General features: G+C 38.8%; 2 protein-coding genes across 3 annotated transcripts in view; one reads left to right on the forward strand and one right to left on the reverse strand.

The window, feature by feature from the left end:
- On the reverse strand, positions 1 to 9129 carry LOC105693479 (ABC transporter G family member 23). The gene is made up of 12 exons (XM_012413442.3): positions 8543 to 9129; positions 5390 to 5601; positions 3394 to 3664; positions 2899 to 3321; positions 2721 to 2810; positions 2488 to 2600; positions 1998 to 2383; positions 1741 to 1856; positions 1595 to 1665; positions 1420 to 1508; positions 1076 to 1252; positions 1 to 980 (listed from the first exon to the last, which is right to left on the reverse strand). The coding sequence occupies exons 2-12, from the start codon at positions 5599 to 5601 to the stop codon at positions 679 to 681; spliced, it is 2250 nt and encodes a 749-aa protein (XP_012268865.1). The 5' UTR covers positions 8543 to 9129; the 3' UTR covers positions 1 to 678.
- LOC105693900 (ABC transporter G family member 20) overlaps positions 3542 to 13555 on the forward strand; it is a 24579-nt gene continuing 14565 nt past the window's right edge. The window contains exon 1 of one of the 2 annotated variants that reach the window (XM_048658768.1): positions 3542 to 3675. In XM_048658768.1, the coding sequence (XP_048514725.1) occupies positions 3615 to 3675 (61 nt within the window). In that variant the 5' untranslated portion in view covers positions 3542 to 3614. Of the gene's footprint in view, positions 3676 to 12441; positions 12530 to 13555 lie in introns of those variants that run through there. The other variant, XM_048658767.1, reaches the window with a different exon arrangement.

Consider the following 13555-nt stretch of genomic DNA (forward strand, 5'->3'; position numbering starts at 1 on the left):
TTACTATTTTAAAATTTTATTCACATAGTCGGATGCGATAACATATTTATATAAAATATAACTTAGGACTACTAACTAGCTATTCAGTATACTCAACGTTAAGAAAATTTATACAACATAATGTCAGATACTCTCCCAAGTTAATTAAAAGTTTAAATAATATACAGATGCTTGATTCAACAAGCCACGCGGCCAGAATTACTGCACTTTGCATTAATGGCGTTAATATTTATCCACGCTATGAGTCAGAGAAATTTGATTTATACAATCTTTCGGACTCGATAGCAATGGACCCACCTATATTCCTATTTGCAGAAAATTTCGGACTCCAAAATTTACACACAAATCACACGCAACATGGCTGTGGCGTTATCAGTAATATACATATGTATAAAGCAGGAGGTGGAGTGGCAACTGATGATAATCCAACAAACATAATAATTTAGCAAAAGCTGTCTCTACCTTACTCGCTAAAAGTGTCAAGACTCTACCGAGAACTTTACCAATGTAGAAGAATCGAAGAGTCATGTTAGTCTCTCTCGCCACGCACAATTCTATTCAAATGAATGTAACTTCAGCGTTGTATGCTCAAATGATTTCCGTTCGTAACGTGATTGCTAGATAAATGAAAGGTAAATTTGATCGTCTAATGAAAAGATGAAGGTGACTAAGACTTGCTTAACCCTTTTTGAATTTTATTAGTAAAATGGATATCGTGAGAAAGACAATTATCCATAAGAATGTTGAAATAAAACCCTGGTAAACTGCAGATTCTGTAATCGACCAGCCCTTACCGAGAATCGCTCGGATCGATTCCGTACTTTTTGTCAGTGGTAAAACAAAACTGATGCATCTAAGGATAGGATGCATTCCCTCGACCGGCCAGATTATTCCGCAAAGCATTACAATTGGCAGAAAGGAACCCATTGCCATGTATGTTGCGCTGCGCTCATTTTCACAGGCGCATGCCACCAAGAAACCTGAAAATCAAATATGTCGTCAACCGTTAAAAGCACTGAGCTTTTCTGAAATAATACAAAATTCTGATAACAAAGTATGTGAAAAATTAATTTACCGAAACACATTCCGCAAAGCCCAGTTAATACTGTTAAAACTGTGACTAAACCAATGTCACCCTCACATGTCAGCTTAAAGACCGCAAAGGAAAATACGAGGACCATCAATGTTTGGCCGCACATCACAACAAACTGAGTAACAACCTGACCTAGTAGAATTTCAGTCCCAGTGATACCTGCAAACACGAATAACCCAGTTTGTAATAACAATCATGGTCGACAAACCTCTTTGACGCCAATAAATTCCAACAGAATCAAAAATCAATCGGACGGTAGCAGCTAAATAGGCAAATTCAAAATCAAAAGTGAAGTTGGTGGGAGATTTTGAGCACCATCAACGTACCAGAAACCAAACCCCTCTCCATCAAGCCTTCATTTCTTTCTAGCAGAAGAGCTCCCGACGTTAAGGCCACAGAAAGAAAGAAAATGATTCTGAAATTTTCAGTGAAAATAAATTTCAAGTGTTAAAAGTTTGAGTATTTCATCAGTGGTTTTAAAACTCCTAATCAATAACTTACGTCAAGATTATACCAGGTGCTGCAAAGTCTGTGAAATTAGGTTCTTTTGGACCGTAGATTGGGGTACGAAACTGGAATGGAAATATGTAATTAGTTCATGTGAGAGGCAAATTGAATCACGATAAGTATGTTATAATTATCCTTACGTCGATCGGAATACGTGTGGCCTTGTCACTGTAATTACAAGCGATTGAAACCTCTTTAGCAAAGTCCATGAAAGAATACAGTAAGTCTCTCTGAAGAAGCTGCCCAATTTGTTGATCTGCAATACAATAAAATTCATTCAAAAGATGCAAACTGATGGCGGAGCAGAATTATGCTCTGCAATTTTGACAAAGAATTTTTTAAACTTTCTGCACAAATGGCGATACATCAAAAATTCTATGAATAATAAAATACCCACTAGACATGTCCATGGTGATGTTAACGTCGGAGTAGATTAGACTCCACTCATCTGCAGATCTGCCATTTTCCATCCGGTCAACGAGAGAGTCGGTAAAGTTACCAGGAAAGTTCATGGCGCCCCATGCCCAGCCTTTTCTGACCGCGTGGGTGGCCTCCTCGTCAGTTTCATAGGGCACGATAACGACAGATCTGTTTTCGATGTGCCGCATATATCGACAACTCAAAAGGGTCATGTCGCAACCAGTGGAAAGAGTGCAAGGATCCAAATAACTGTCCAGTTCATTGTTGACCACAGCCAACTTCAATCCCACAGGATCTTTTCCAATCGACAGGCAAAACAGGATAATCTGTACCACCGGCAGACCGATCACAAATGTCATAACGCTGCAAAAAAAAAAAAAAAAAAACATCGCAGATGGCAGAGAATAAACTAAAGACGCTTGTCGAATAAAAGTATTTCGGCGTGCTTTTTGGCAAACAAGGCTCACCCAAAATTTCGCCACATCCATAAAAAGTTTTTCCATATGAGAGCCTTCATGTGCATGGGATCCAGCATTTTGAATTTAGAAGTACCTTTTTCCTCGGGAGGCAAATCAGAGACCTGTGAAAAAAAAATGAAAAAAATATTATTCAAGGGTTTGTGACACGTCATACCACATATGCGGGCCACAGGAAATTATGAGAAGAATTTCTGTGGGCACAATGATTGAAAAATATTTACACTTTCGTCTTCTGTTACAGCAATACTCCTTCGCCTGCTAGATATACTGACATTGTCTCCAAACTCACCGCTCATCTCGTCATCCACATTCTGAAATATAAGATATCATGATCAAGGTAAAACGAGTCAAAACTAGTATTATCTTTTTCTCATGTGGTTTTCTAGAGATGTATCTCACCACTTCAGGGGGGACTCCGATGACGCTACTCAAAATGCTGCTCCTTCTTCTGAGTCCCATATTCTGCTTGCGACTGAGTTTGAGAAAGACTTCTTCGAGAGTATCGAGCCTGTGCATAGCCATGAGTCTGGTGGGTGATTCTTCGGCCAAAAATTTGCCGCCTCTCATGAGACCGATCATGCCAGCCTGTCGGGTTTCTTCGATGTAGTGAGTTGTTATAATAACAGTTTTGTTCCCATCCTTCGTTATGTGGACCAAGTGGTCCCATATGCTCTGACGCAGCACCGGGTCAACTCCGACGGTTGGCTCGTCCAGAATCAGGAGTTCGGGGTCCGGGAGAAGAGCAGCTGCAAATGACACTCGCCTCTGTTGTCCTCCGGAGAGATTTTTCACAAACCTACTCTCCGAAGGGAGTTGCAGTAGCTGCAGAGAAGATCGATGGGTAACTCAATGTCTTCATATTCCTTATCAACTGACCTTGAAGCGTTAGGTTACCTTTATGAGGAAGTCCATCTTTTGGTCGACTTGTTCTGTGGTCATGCCTGCGCACCACCCAAAATAGATGAAGGTTTCTCTGATGGAAAATTCTCCGTAGAGCGCAATTTCTTGGGGCATGTAGCCGACCCGTGGACCAGGAACGCCTGAACCTTTGGACCCTGGCCGACCTCCGAGGACCCAAATCTCCCCCGAATTGAGCCGCCGTCTGCCAACTATGCATGACAACAACGTCGTCTTTCCGCATCCACTTGCCCCCAGGAGTCCGTAGCTGGAAAGCAGGTACGTCAGAAAATTCGTTAAACTCTCAATTTCGAAGCTTAAAAATTTGTAATTGCTTAAGGACTACTGAAGCGCATTGTCTGCCGAGGTGTATATTATCAAAAACTCATTCGCGCGGAAACGCTAAATTCATAGCGCTTGGAAAATCTCGAAATCTCTTGGAACTGAGAAAGTGAAAGTTCCAGTAAGGACGATACCCGTAATTGTCGACCTTACAACGTGTGTTTAAGGCGTTCGTGAGGTAATCTGAATTTGCAGTAACGCTCGTTCGCAGCCTACTCAGAAAAAGGAATGAGCGATCGGGTCAGAAACTTTCAAAAATCAATCCCTCTTTCCAGGTTCGAAAAAGTCGAATTTCCACGAATTGTCCCAGATGAAAAGAATAAAGAGAAAAATTCTATTTTTATTATTTCTCTCGCTGCAATTTTTCAAACGTTTGACTAAATGGCGAAAAACCAAGTGAGTAGTGACTCGTATCGTTCCGATTATCTGAGGTCGATCGAAGTAAAACAAAAAAAAGAAAAAGAAAAAATCGAATAAATAAGATTCAAGGTACACCTTGTGAATAGCTATATGTATACCTATGTGTATGTGCACGCGTGTGTTACAACTGTTAGAATATGCGTGTTAAACTTTTTTTTACAAATCTTAAATAACAGACACGATGTGGATACCTCACAGATCGCGAAGTTCACGTTTTAGAAAAACAAAAGATGATCGCGACAAAAACTAAAAGAATATTTTTCCTCGTCAAATTATACTCGACGACGAATCGTTTACCGGAGATAGACCGTTGGTAATTTGAAAAACTCAAAGATTGATCCAAAAAATAATATCTCTTTTGTCCTCAAACAATAATAATATGCGTTACGCACGATCTTCAAAGAGATCCATCAAGATTATACTCATATTCATGTTCACACATAAATATGCAGGAGATGCTAGTTGTTTTTTCTTTAATACTTTTCATTTAACTTTGCAACGTATTTATTTAACGCCTTGGACATTTTTTCGTGTCAGAATTATGAATTCCATGACGTCAATGTTATTTATCAGCTAGGGAGATGGATTGCCAAAAAATTTTCAACTATCGCACACATGGAGCTAGTCCTTCAACGTGCCAAGGATAATTTGGTAAAAAGAAAAGAAAAGAAAAAAAAAAATAACAAGTAAAGCTTAAATTCTGCTTAGATTTTTTGAAAAATAGATGGACGAGTGTTTTTTTTTTCGTTAGGTTAGACGATTGAAATAGGAAACGATAAAATACAAAAAACGGAATACGTGATCCAAAGAATAACAGAAAGAAACTAGATAAACAAAGTCTAGCCACGAGTAAACTTTAGACGCTGCATCGGATGTGTATACCTTATTGGTAAAAACGTATGTTACAAACCATGTAATTAACGATCGGGAAAAAAAATTCGCATAATCATCATATTATAGGATATAAAACACGCTCGACCTTCGATTCCACAAATCATAAACAAGTGATCGGTGTCAACAATGGTCGTGGCGATATCACTATAATCTAAAAATGAACGAGATCTCGTTATAATTAAAACTCGAGCACCGTTAGACTTATTTTTATCGACGCGGATAGAAGCGCGCTTTTCTCGCCGTTTTCAAATGAGAAAAAAAAGAAAAAGACAAAAAGATGGATTCTCTCGGCGTTAACTTTGCGTCCGCATAAAGTCGAACGGAATTCGGGACTAACATGGTTCCCTTGGGCACCGTCATGTTCAGCCCGTCCAAAATGACGTTCGGGTTGCTTTTGGGTCCATATTTTTTGTAGGCTCTTCTCACACATATCGCCTGTCTTCTTCTCGTAGCAACGGTCGACAGCTGTGGTTGAAATTGCGCCCTTCTCGTTTTCAACTCGAGCGACGCCACCGCGTTACCGGCAGTCGTACCACCGGCCACATCCATCTGCGAAAGGAAAACACAGAAAAGGACAAATAAAGATCGAATCTCAATGCCGAAACGAAGGCACGCGTGACGAGACTCCGTGAGGAAGTTTTTTTGCTTAGTTATACGCTGCGATGTTCGCATATATCATTCGTTTGCATCGTAAGTAGCGATTTAAAAGTTGCGCATTCCGGATATGAGAAATACTGCAGAAAACGCATGAAAATACACACGGCCGGCTGCGGCAGCTTCGTTGCAGACGTTTCTCGCTTTGACCTTCGTAATTTCATTCAAAAGTCATTGAAAGTAACGATATGGTAATCTAGACAGTTTCGGCGGTACAGTGTAAGCTGTTGTTCTTCAACAGAGGAAAGAAATTCGTCGAGATTTGATAATAATAATAATAATAATAATAATAACGGAATCCCGAACTATCGATTATCGAACGAATTCTTATTTTAAATATGCCATCGGAAAAGATGCGGTTCGTGAGACCGATAAATCTCGACGGCGCCGATTTGCGGCAAGAAACGTCGCGATGATAATTTTTCCAAAACCGTAGCGCGAGACAACTTCTGAAATATTGTAAGTATAACATGTTTACCAAAATTTCAAAGCGTATCGTCTGCCCAGTGGCTAAAAATTCCAACACTATTATAACCTCGACTATAACCGTTTGTGGAAATCACGCTTTTGTACGGTCAAAACAATTCGACTCTTTCCTCCTTTTTTTCCCCTCTGGTTTTTGATTTTCAATTTTTCTCAGCAGACGGATGGGAAACCAACGGAATCAATCGATTCCGCCGATTAAAATCGATTCGCGTGTATAACCTAGAGCCAACATCGGCGCGCGAAAAAATGGACTTACGTACCGGATTCACCTCAATTCCGTCACATGCTTTGTGTAATGTATGTGCGTATACCCGACTATGTATATAAGCAGAACGGGATTTGTAATATTTGTAAATATTATACGGGCATATATGTATACTGACGCGTGACTTTTACGAGGAAACACGCCTGATATATTGTAAATATATCCAGAGAGAGATCCTGTTTTCAAATATCGCGAAGGTCCATTTCGTCATTTTTATTTTTTTTTAGATTATACACATACGTTATAATAGGTACGGTCTAAACACCTTTGGAAGTATATACCAATTGATTAATACGACTACGAGTATCGTACAATCCCAGCGCTTCGATTCGAAACCTTTCGATGAATTAATTTAAGGACACCGAATCAACATGGCGGAATGCCCTCAATTATATTATTGCATTACTTTTCAATCTCCTCTCTTCATTTTCCTCGTTGATCATCTACTAAAAAAACATTTGTGACATTTGTTCAAATTAAAGCAGAGGTCATCGGTGTATACTGTAACGTAGCATCGGTGCAACGGCGGCATGCAGACCGGCCGACAAGTGAGAGTCTGCGGAATAATATATATCTACGAGTTACGTAATTGCAGACGGATTGAATTCAACAATTTTGCGATCTCCGTAAATACACGCAATCATTTCCCTATCTTCTTTCTCTTTCTGTTTCTCGATTTTTTCTCACACATACCGATCCTCGCGATTCTAACTTATACATATATATATATATGTATATAAATTTTCAAAACACATTCTGCACACGTCGCAAATAATTGATAAACGAAAAGCCGAATATTTTTGGCATATGTATATCACTATTCTACGATTACTGTTGATCATATTATTGTTATTATTATTATTATTATTATTATTATTATTTTCGAAATAACTCCGCGTTCCAAGTTATAAAGGATTTCCAAATCCGTGCGAATATAATTACGCAATGCGTGGTATTATATACCACTTGCTGAGGTGTGTATATAACACTTACGTTATAATATAATTTCACCAACTTTTCGTAATTTCAAATTTTTGCAGTTCAATTAACCAAACGTGTACTATAGGTGATATAAAACGTGTACACATTCGGGTGAGCCGTGACTCGTCGAAACCGGCACCCCATTTTTCTCCGTCCCTCCGCCGACGATGATATTAATAATCGTAACAACAATAATAATAACAATAATAACAACATCAATGAAGGCGATGATGACGGAATTGGAAATGGCGCGCCGTGTTCCACACTCCGGATCGTTATGAGAGTCGATTATTTAACCGTGTATATAAAAACTGAGTGGAGAACAAAAAAAAAAAAAAAAAGAAATGAGAAAAAAACCCATCGGCGCAGATCACGGTGAAAAGAAAGTCCCGCCCCGTGTGCATGTGTACATATATATATATATATATGTAGGTATATTTATACGTATTATGTAGAGGCGTACATGTAATATAAATATGTACGTGTGTTTAAAAAGTTACACGAAATTCAACGGAATCGTAATAAATCCTACGCTTAAATTGTCGCTCAAGTAAATATGAGTAGGAGAATTCTGAAATCCGTCTGCATCATCGTGACTGTTGCATTGCCATTATTATTATTATTATTATTATTATCGTAGTCGTTGTTACGCTCATTTGACGAAGAAAGCGAAGCCCGAGCAATTATCGAGGAAAATTTTCGAACTGTACACGAAATTTCTATTATCTCATCAACGAATCTCAATAATGGCTTTGTTTCTGTAATCATTTTTTTTTCTTCTCTATTCCGCCTCTCGTCTTAATTTGTCACACATCTATATATATATATATATATATATATATATATATAGGTATGTAGGTATGTAGGTATTCAAATATTCCATTGACAGGCACGTGGGTCATTTGAAACCAGTTTTGACGCGTGAAAAAATAACTAAATGAATAAATAAATAAATGCACCAAAGTATAATATATGCGGATGACGATGATTCAGTTTTGTATAGGAAAACTGTAACACTGAAATTTTGGTTATATGTAGGTAGTATACCTATATATATATATGGGTGAAAATTAATCACTCTGTATTATACAAGTTTTCACAAACCTTATTTCGCTAATTATATCACCGAAAAAGTTTGATTTGTTTATTCCGTGTTTTTTTTTTTTTTTTCTTTTTTTTTTTACTAACAAACACCACTCGCGATAATAATTATAATTGTAACGGGTGTATATATTTTATCGTTGCGGATCACGAGACAAAACAAAGACGGAAAGAGAATCCTTCCGTTTTACCAACGATTCTTCAGCAATCTTTGAGATTGCTAAATTTTTGGAAAATTATCATGCCAGTTTGACGCGGCTGACGATGCGTTATAACGGTGTGAATCGTGGCTCTATTTTATTTTTATTTTTTTTTCAATTCAAATTCAAATTCAAATCCAAATCCAAACTCCGTTTTCGCACCGCTGTGTTTTTATCGACGAATCGATGATCTGTCGTCGGTGATATTTTATAGAGGGAAAAATTGTACTCCTTGGAGTATCGAAATATTCCCAAAGACTAGGTGTATGTATAAGTGTACAACTTGAACTGGTAACACTGTAAAGGTAAAGCGGCAACTGTCGGAATCGGCCGCCTCGCCGCGAAGAACTGGAATCAAATTCAATTGCGACATCGTTGAATGGCTCGGCTGTTTTGCCGTGTGCGTTACAGGTTGTTGGAAAGGGCAGTGCTGTGCCTGATGCGAGTCTCCCTGACGGCGGTCAAAAGGAGAGGGGTATAACGTACGTATACGTAAGTACGCGGTACCGCGACTTGTGCCTAGATAATAATTGGAAAATGAAGAGGTGAAAAATGGAGACGCGGAAGCTCCGCGCGGAATTCTTACCTTTGGATGTTCGAATTTCAACGATATACCTATACGTATACCTTACACGTATATCGAAAACGGTCGACCGCGAGCGGGAGACTTCGATGCTTCCGGGAGACTTCAACGCCCGCGCACCGAGTTCCTTCTCTTCGCGATACAGAAAAAAAAAAAAATAAAAAAAATAAAAGAATATCAAAAACGTACTTAACGGGACGAAATTCGGTCTCGCAGCGGCGCCGTTGTGTAACGGCTCGCTGAAATTGTCCCATCATCTCGCGTAAAAAGAGAATCGCAATTTTTTAATCACATATATGCATATATAGCTAAAACCCGCATACCCTGTATACTGCACGGGCTTAATATGCATAATTATCACGATCAGAAAAAACTTTCTATATATATTTCCGGTTAGCCCGCGATGGATATTGCGATCCTACATGTGCAATGGAAATCGTCTCGTGGTTTTGAATATCTTCTCGAGGTGATTTAAATTTTTATTCGATCACTCGAGATCATGTTTCAATTTTCATCCGTTGATTCAATAAATTTAATTCCCTTCTGGAGATCCTCGATATTCGAGTACGATCGAGTGCAATTTTTTTATAGGGTTTTTTTTTTTTTTCAAATTTCTCGATCGAATGCAATTTTTCATAGGTTTTTTGTTTTGGTTTCCAATTTTTCGAGAGAATGCAATTTTCTATAGGTTTTTTTTTTGTTTTCAAATTTTTCGATCGAATGCAATTTTTCATAAGTTTTTTGTTTTGTTTTTGCTTTTTTCGATCAAATACAATTTTTGATAAGTTTTTGGTTTTTTTTTTTCCAATTTTTTCAATCGAATGCAATTTTTTTATAGGTTTTTTGTATTTTTTTTTCAAATTTTTCAATCAAGTGTAATTTTCATCGGTTTTTGGTTTTGTTTTTTTTTCAAATTTTTCGATCGAATGCAATTTTTTTATAGGTTTTTTGTATTTTTTTTTTCTTTGAAAATTTTTCAATCTGTGCAAAAAATAACTGCAAATATTATACTATGCACGAAGGTTACCGCAGTTCACGTTCATTGTCGATGATAAAATATCGCGAATTGCGTGCCAATTTTATGTAATGTACAGTTGATAATCACGAAGAATTTCTTCATCGTCACATCGACGGAGAGATTTTACCCGATTACGATCGATTTAATTGGTTCTCTCGAGTTAACGATCTGCACCAAATCGTGGTTTAGATCATCAGCGCGGATGACGGAGTCGTAATTGCAATTATTCGATCTCCTTTCATCAGAGTTTAAGCATACGAATGAAATTAGTAAATTTTATTCGAACCCTCCGATATACGCCGCAACTCATATTATATGTAGACGTGTACCGCAGACAAGTTCGGGTTGTCATTAACCGAGTCAAAAAATTCCTATGCGTCACGCGCGCAGGTCGTGATTTTTTCGATTGTATTCTTCCGACCGTCCTTGGCCCTCGGTTCATCGAAACTGAGCTTATCCCTCTGGGGGAAAATCGTCCTTACACTTTCCCTCGTTTTTCATCCCCCTTGGATAATCTCCGTCGTTTTTTCGGTGGTCTTTTTCGACTCACTCATACACCGCGGACGTTCTCAGCGGTGCGTCACGTCGCCGGGAAATGAGGGAAAAAAAAACAAAATGGCCGCCGTATTTTTCGCGCATAAGAAAAAGTCCGCGGATCCGTCACGTCGGGATCCTAGAAACGGGTCAGAAAAAAAGGATTCCCACCGATGACTCGTACTTTTCTATGACGAAGTGCCGAAATGATAATCGTGGATTCGGAGAACAGAGATACAATAAAACAAACAAAAAAAAAACAACTCGGTTATCCCGTTGACGAAACTAACCTCCAACTGACTTCGCAAAAAAAATTAACGATCGGTCGAGAAACAATAACAGGATCGCGAAGGAATGATAATTAGGAAGATTATTATCGAACCAGATAAGAGAAAACGATGAGAAAGAAAGAAAGAAAAAAATCGACACGGCCGCCGCGATAATTTCTGGATGATTTTGAAAAAAGGCAAGTTTTTAATCGGAACAAATAGGATCGATCGAATGTCGGCATATACACATATCTACACGTGTTAGCACGGATTTTCGTTTAGAACACGGTTGACGGTATCAGCCTTGATATATCAGCAAAAAAGTGTACACGTAAAAATCGTGTGGCCTAGAAATGACCAGTTTAATTAATTATGCCGACGAGTCACAATCCAATGAATTTTCATATCAAACGATATTCCACACATAAGCGGCACCCGCAGCAAATACGGATGGAAAAAAATGAGTGGTGTCGAGGCAAAAAAGTATAACCGAAAAAGACGAGCGCCGAGAAAAAAAAGGAGAAGAAACAAAAATAACAAGAAATGATACAATTTTTTGTATTCTATTTTCGCAGAGCAGCACGACTACGTGATGTACATCGCACGGATCGAATGTCAATCGAAATGAATGTCAAGGAAAACTTCTATACGACATGAGGTGACGCTCTTTTTTTCTCTGCCTGACTCTATTTTTGTTCCGAATTTTTTTCTTCACGCAAAATCGGCGATTGTCTCGCTAATTTTTTTTTTTTTTTCTTTCCTTCGTTCAATCTATCGAAAAAGTCCGGAGTCTTCGATAATTCAATAATTTCGAGGGGGGAGAAAATGAAAGAATAAAAATCACCGACAAATATAATATATATAGCTGACATGGAAGTATAGAGGAAAAAAAAAAATTGCGGACTTTGCAACGAATGCTTTTTTTTTATACGCGCATACAACCTGTAGCTAGACGGTTGAAAAATACAATCGTCTAGTAAGTTAATTAATTTCTATCAATTAAAGTTGCGTTGCGCGGTCGTTCGACATACACAGGTAATAAAACTGTCCGGAGTTCACGTGACCGGGACGATTAGATTTATAGCAATATCGGTAGATTCATGACTGAAAAGACAAATGAATGAACGTCGAAAGGTCATTTAGTTCTTTTACGGTACATCTGAATCGATGTGAGATTTTTATCTCTTCGGTATGATCGTCGCTTAGTGTGTTTTGACGCAAAACAATAAAATCCAATCGTCGTAGTGGGTCCGAAAGGATCAAAATCGATGGGGATCAAAGATTACGGATTTTTCTTCACCCGTACGAATTCCATGGAGTATCTGTTGGCCGATATGAAACCCGGGGGTTCCTGTGACGCCAGATCTTCGGGAAAGTACCGCGAATGTGAGTAAAGATTTTCCCAACTTCTGAAAACTTTCGCACAAAAGAATCGAATAACGTTGTTATACGATCTTAAGATAATACGCGCTTAGCCCAAGGCGTTAATCGGTACTCGTGTCTTTGTCGAGATTTCTTTCTTCCGCCTCGGTTCATTTCAAACGCTATTTTTCTCGTTGATCGGCAAAAAACGGTGAAAAAAAGCGAGAAAAAACAAAAGAGGACGCTTCCACGGCAGCACGCGATTGACCGCCATCTTGTTTTATTAGCGGACCGATCTATTCGTCGGGGATGAACATCGTGTTTTGTTTCATTTTCCGATCCCTCCGTCCGGAAATGGTCGTCTTCCTGTCCAAAGATGGCGGAAGAAAAAAAAAGAAACGAATCTCGAAAACTGCAAAAAAGTCCGCAAACCGTCGCGCGGGAAGCGCCACGTGTTACGACATTCGGATTATTTAGAAACGGTAAATCGTGGATCGCGCGGCTGCGGGTTTCGCAATCGGTATAAAGGTACGTTAGCGACGAGGTTTCAGTTCGATCCTCCATTCAAGGTTGGCGGAGGTTGGATCCGCAGCCTCCTCGCGCACCACCTAGGCCATGATCTTGCTGCGGGGAATCGTTAGAATCGTTATTCCTCCGAAGGTGAACGAAAAAAAAAAAACAAAAAAAACAAAAAAAAACACCGAGGCAGATGAAAAAACCACGCACACGCGGCCACCGCGCTGACGTTGGCCGGTATAGAAAACCGGTCTGGAGAAACAAAAAAAAAAAAAAAAAAAAAAAAGAAAAAGAATCTCAGAAGCCGGGTGATGAACGAACAGAATAGAAACATATGCATATCGATAAAATAAGGTCGAATGATAATCGATAAAGTATAAGGTCGAATGATACAGTGCACGGGATTTTGAGATAGGAAGAATAACCGTTTTTTTCTTTTTCCTCTTTTCGGATAGTGGAAAGTTCGCCGGCTGTACTGTATAACAGTAATTAAAAATCGATTACGGACGCCTGCGCCTAATTAACGCGTACTGC

This window comes from Athalia rosae, chromosome 7 (assembly GCF_917208135.1).
Source record: "Athalia rosae chromosome 7, iyAthRosa1.1, whole genome shotgun sequence".
In the NCBI taxonomy this organism is placed as follows: Eukaryota; Metazoa; Arthropoda; class Insecta; order Hymenoptera; family Athaliidae; genus Athalia; species Athalia rosae.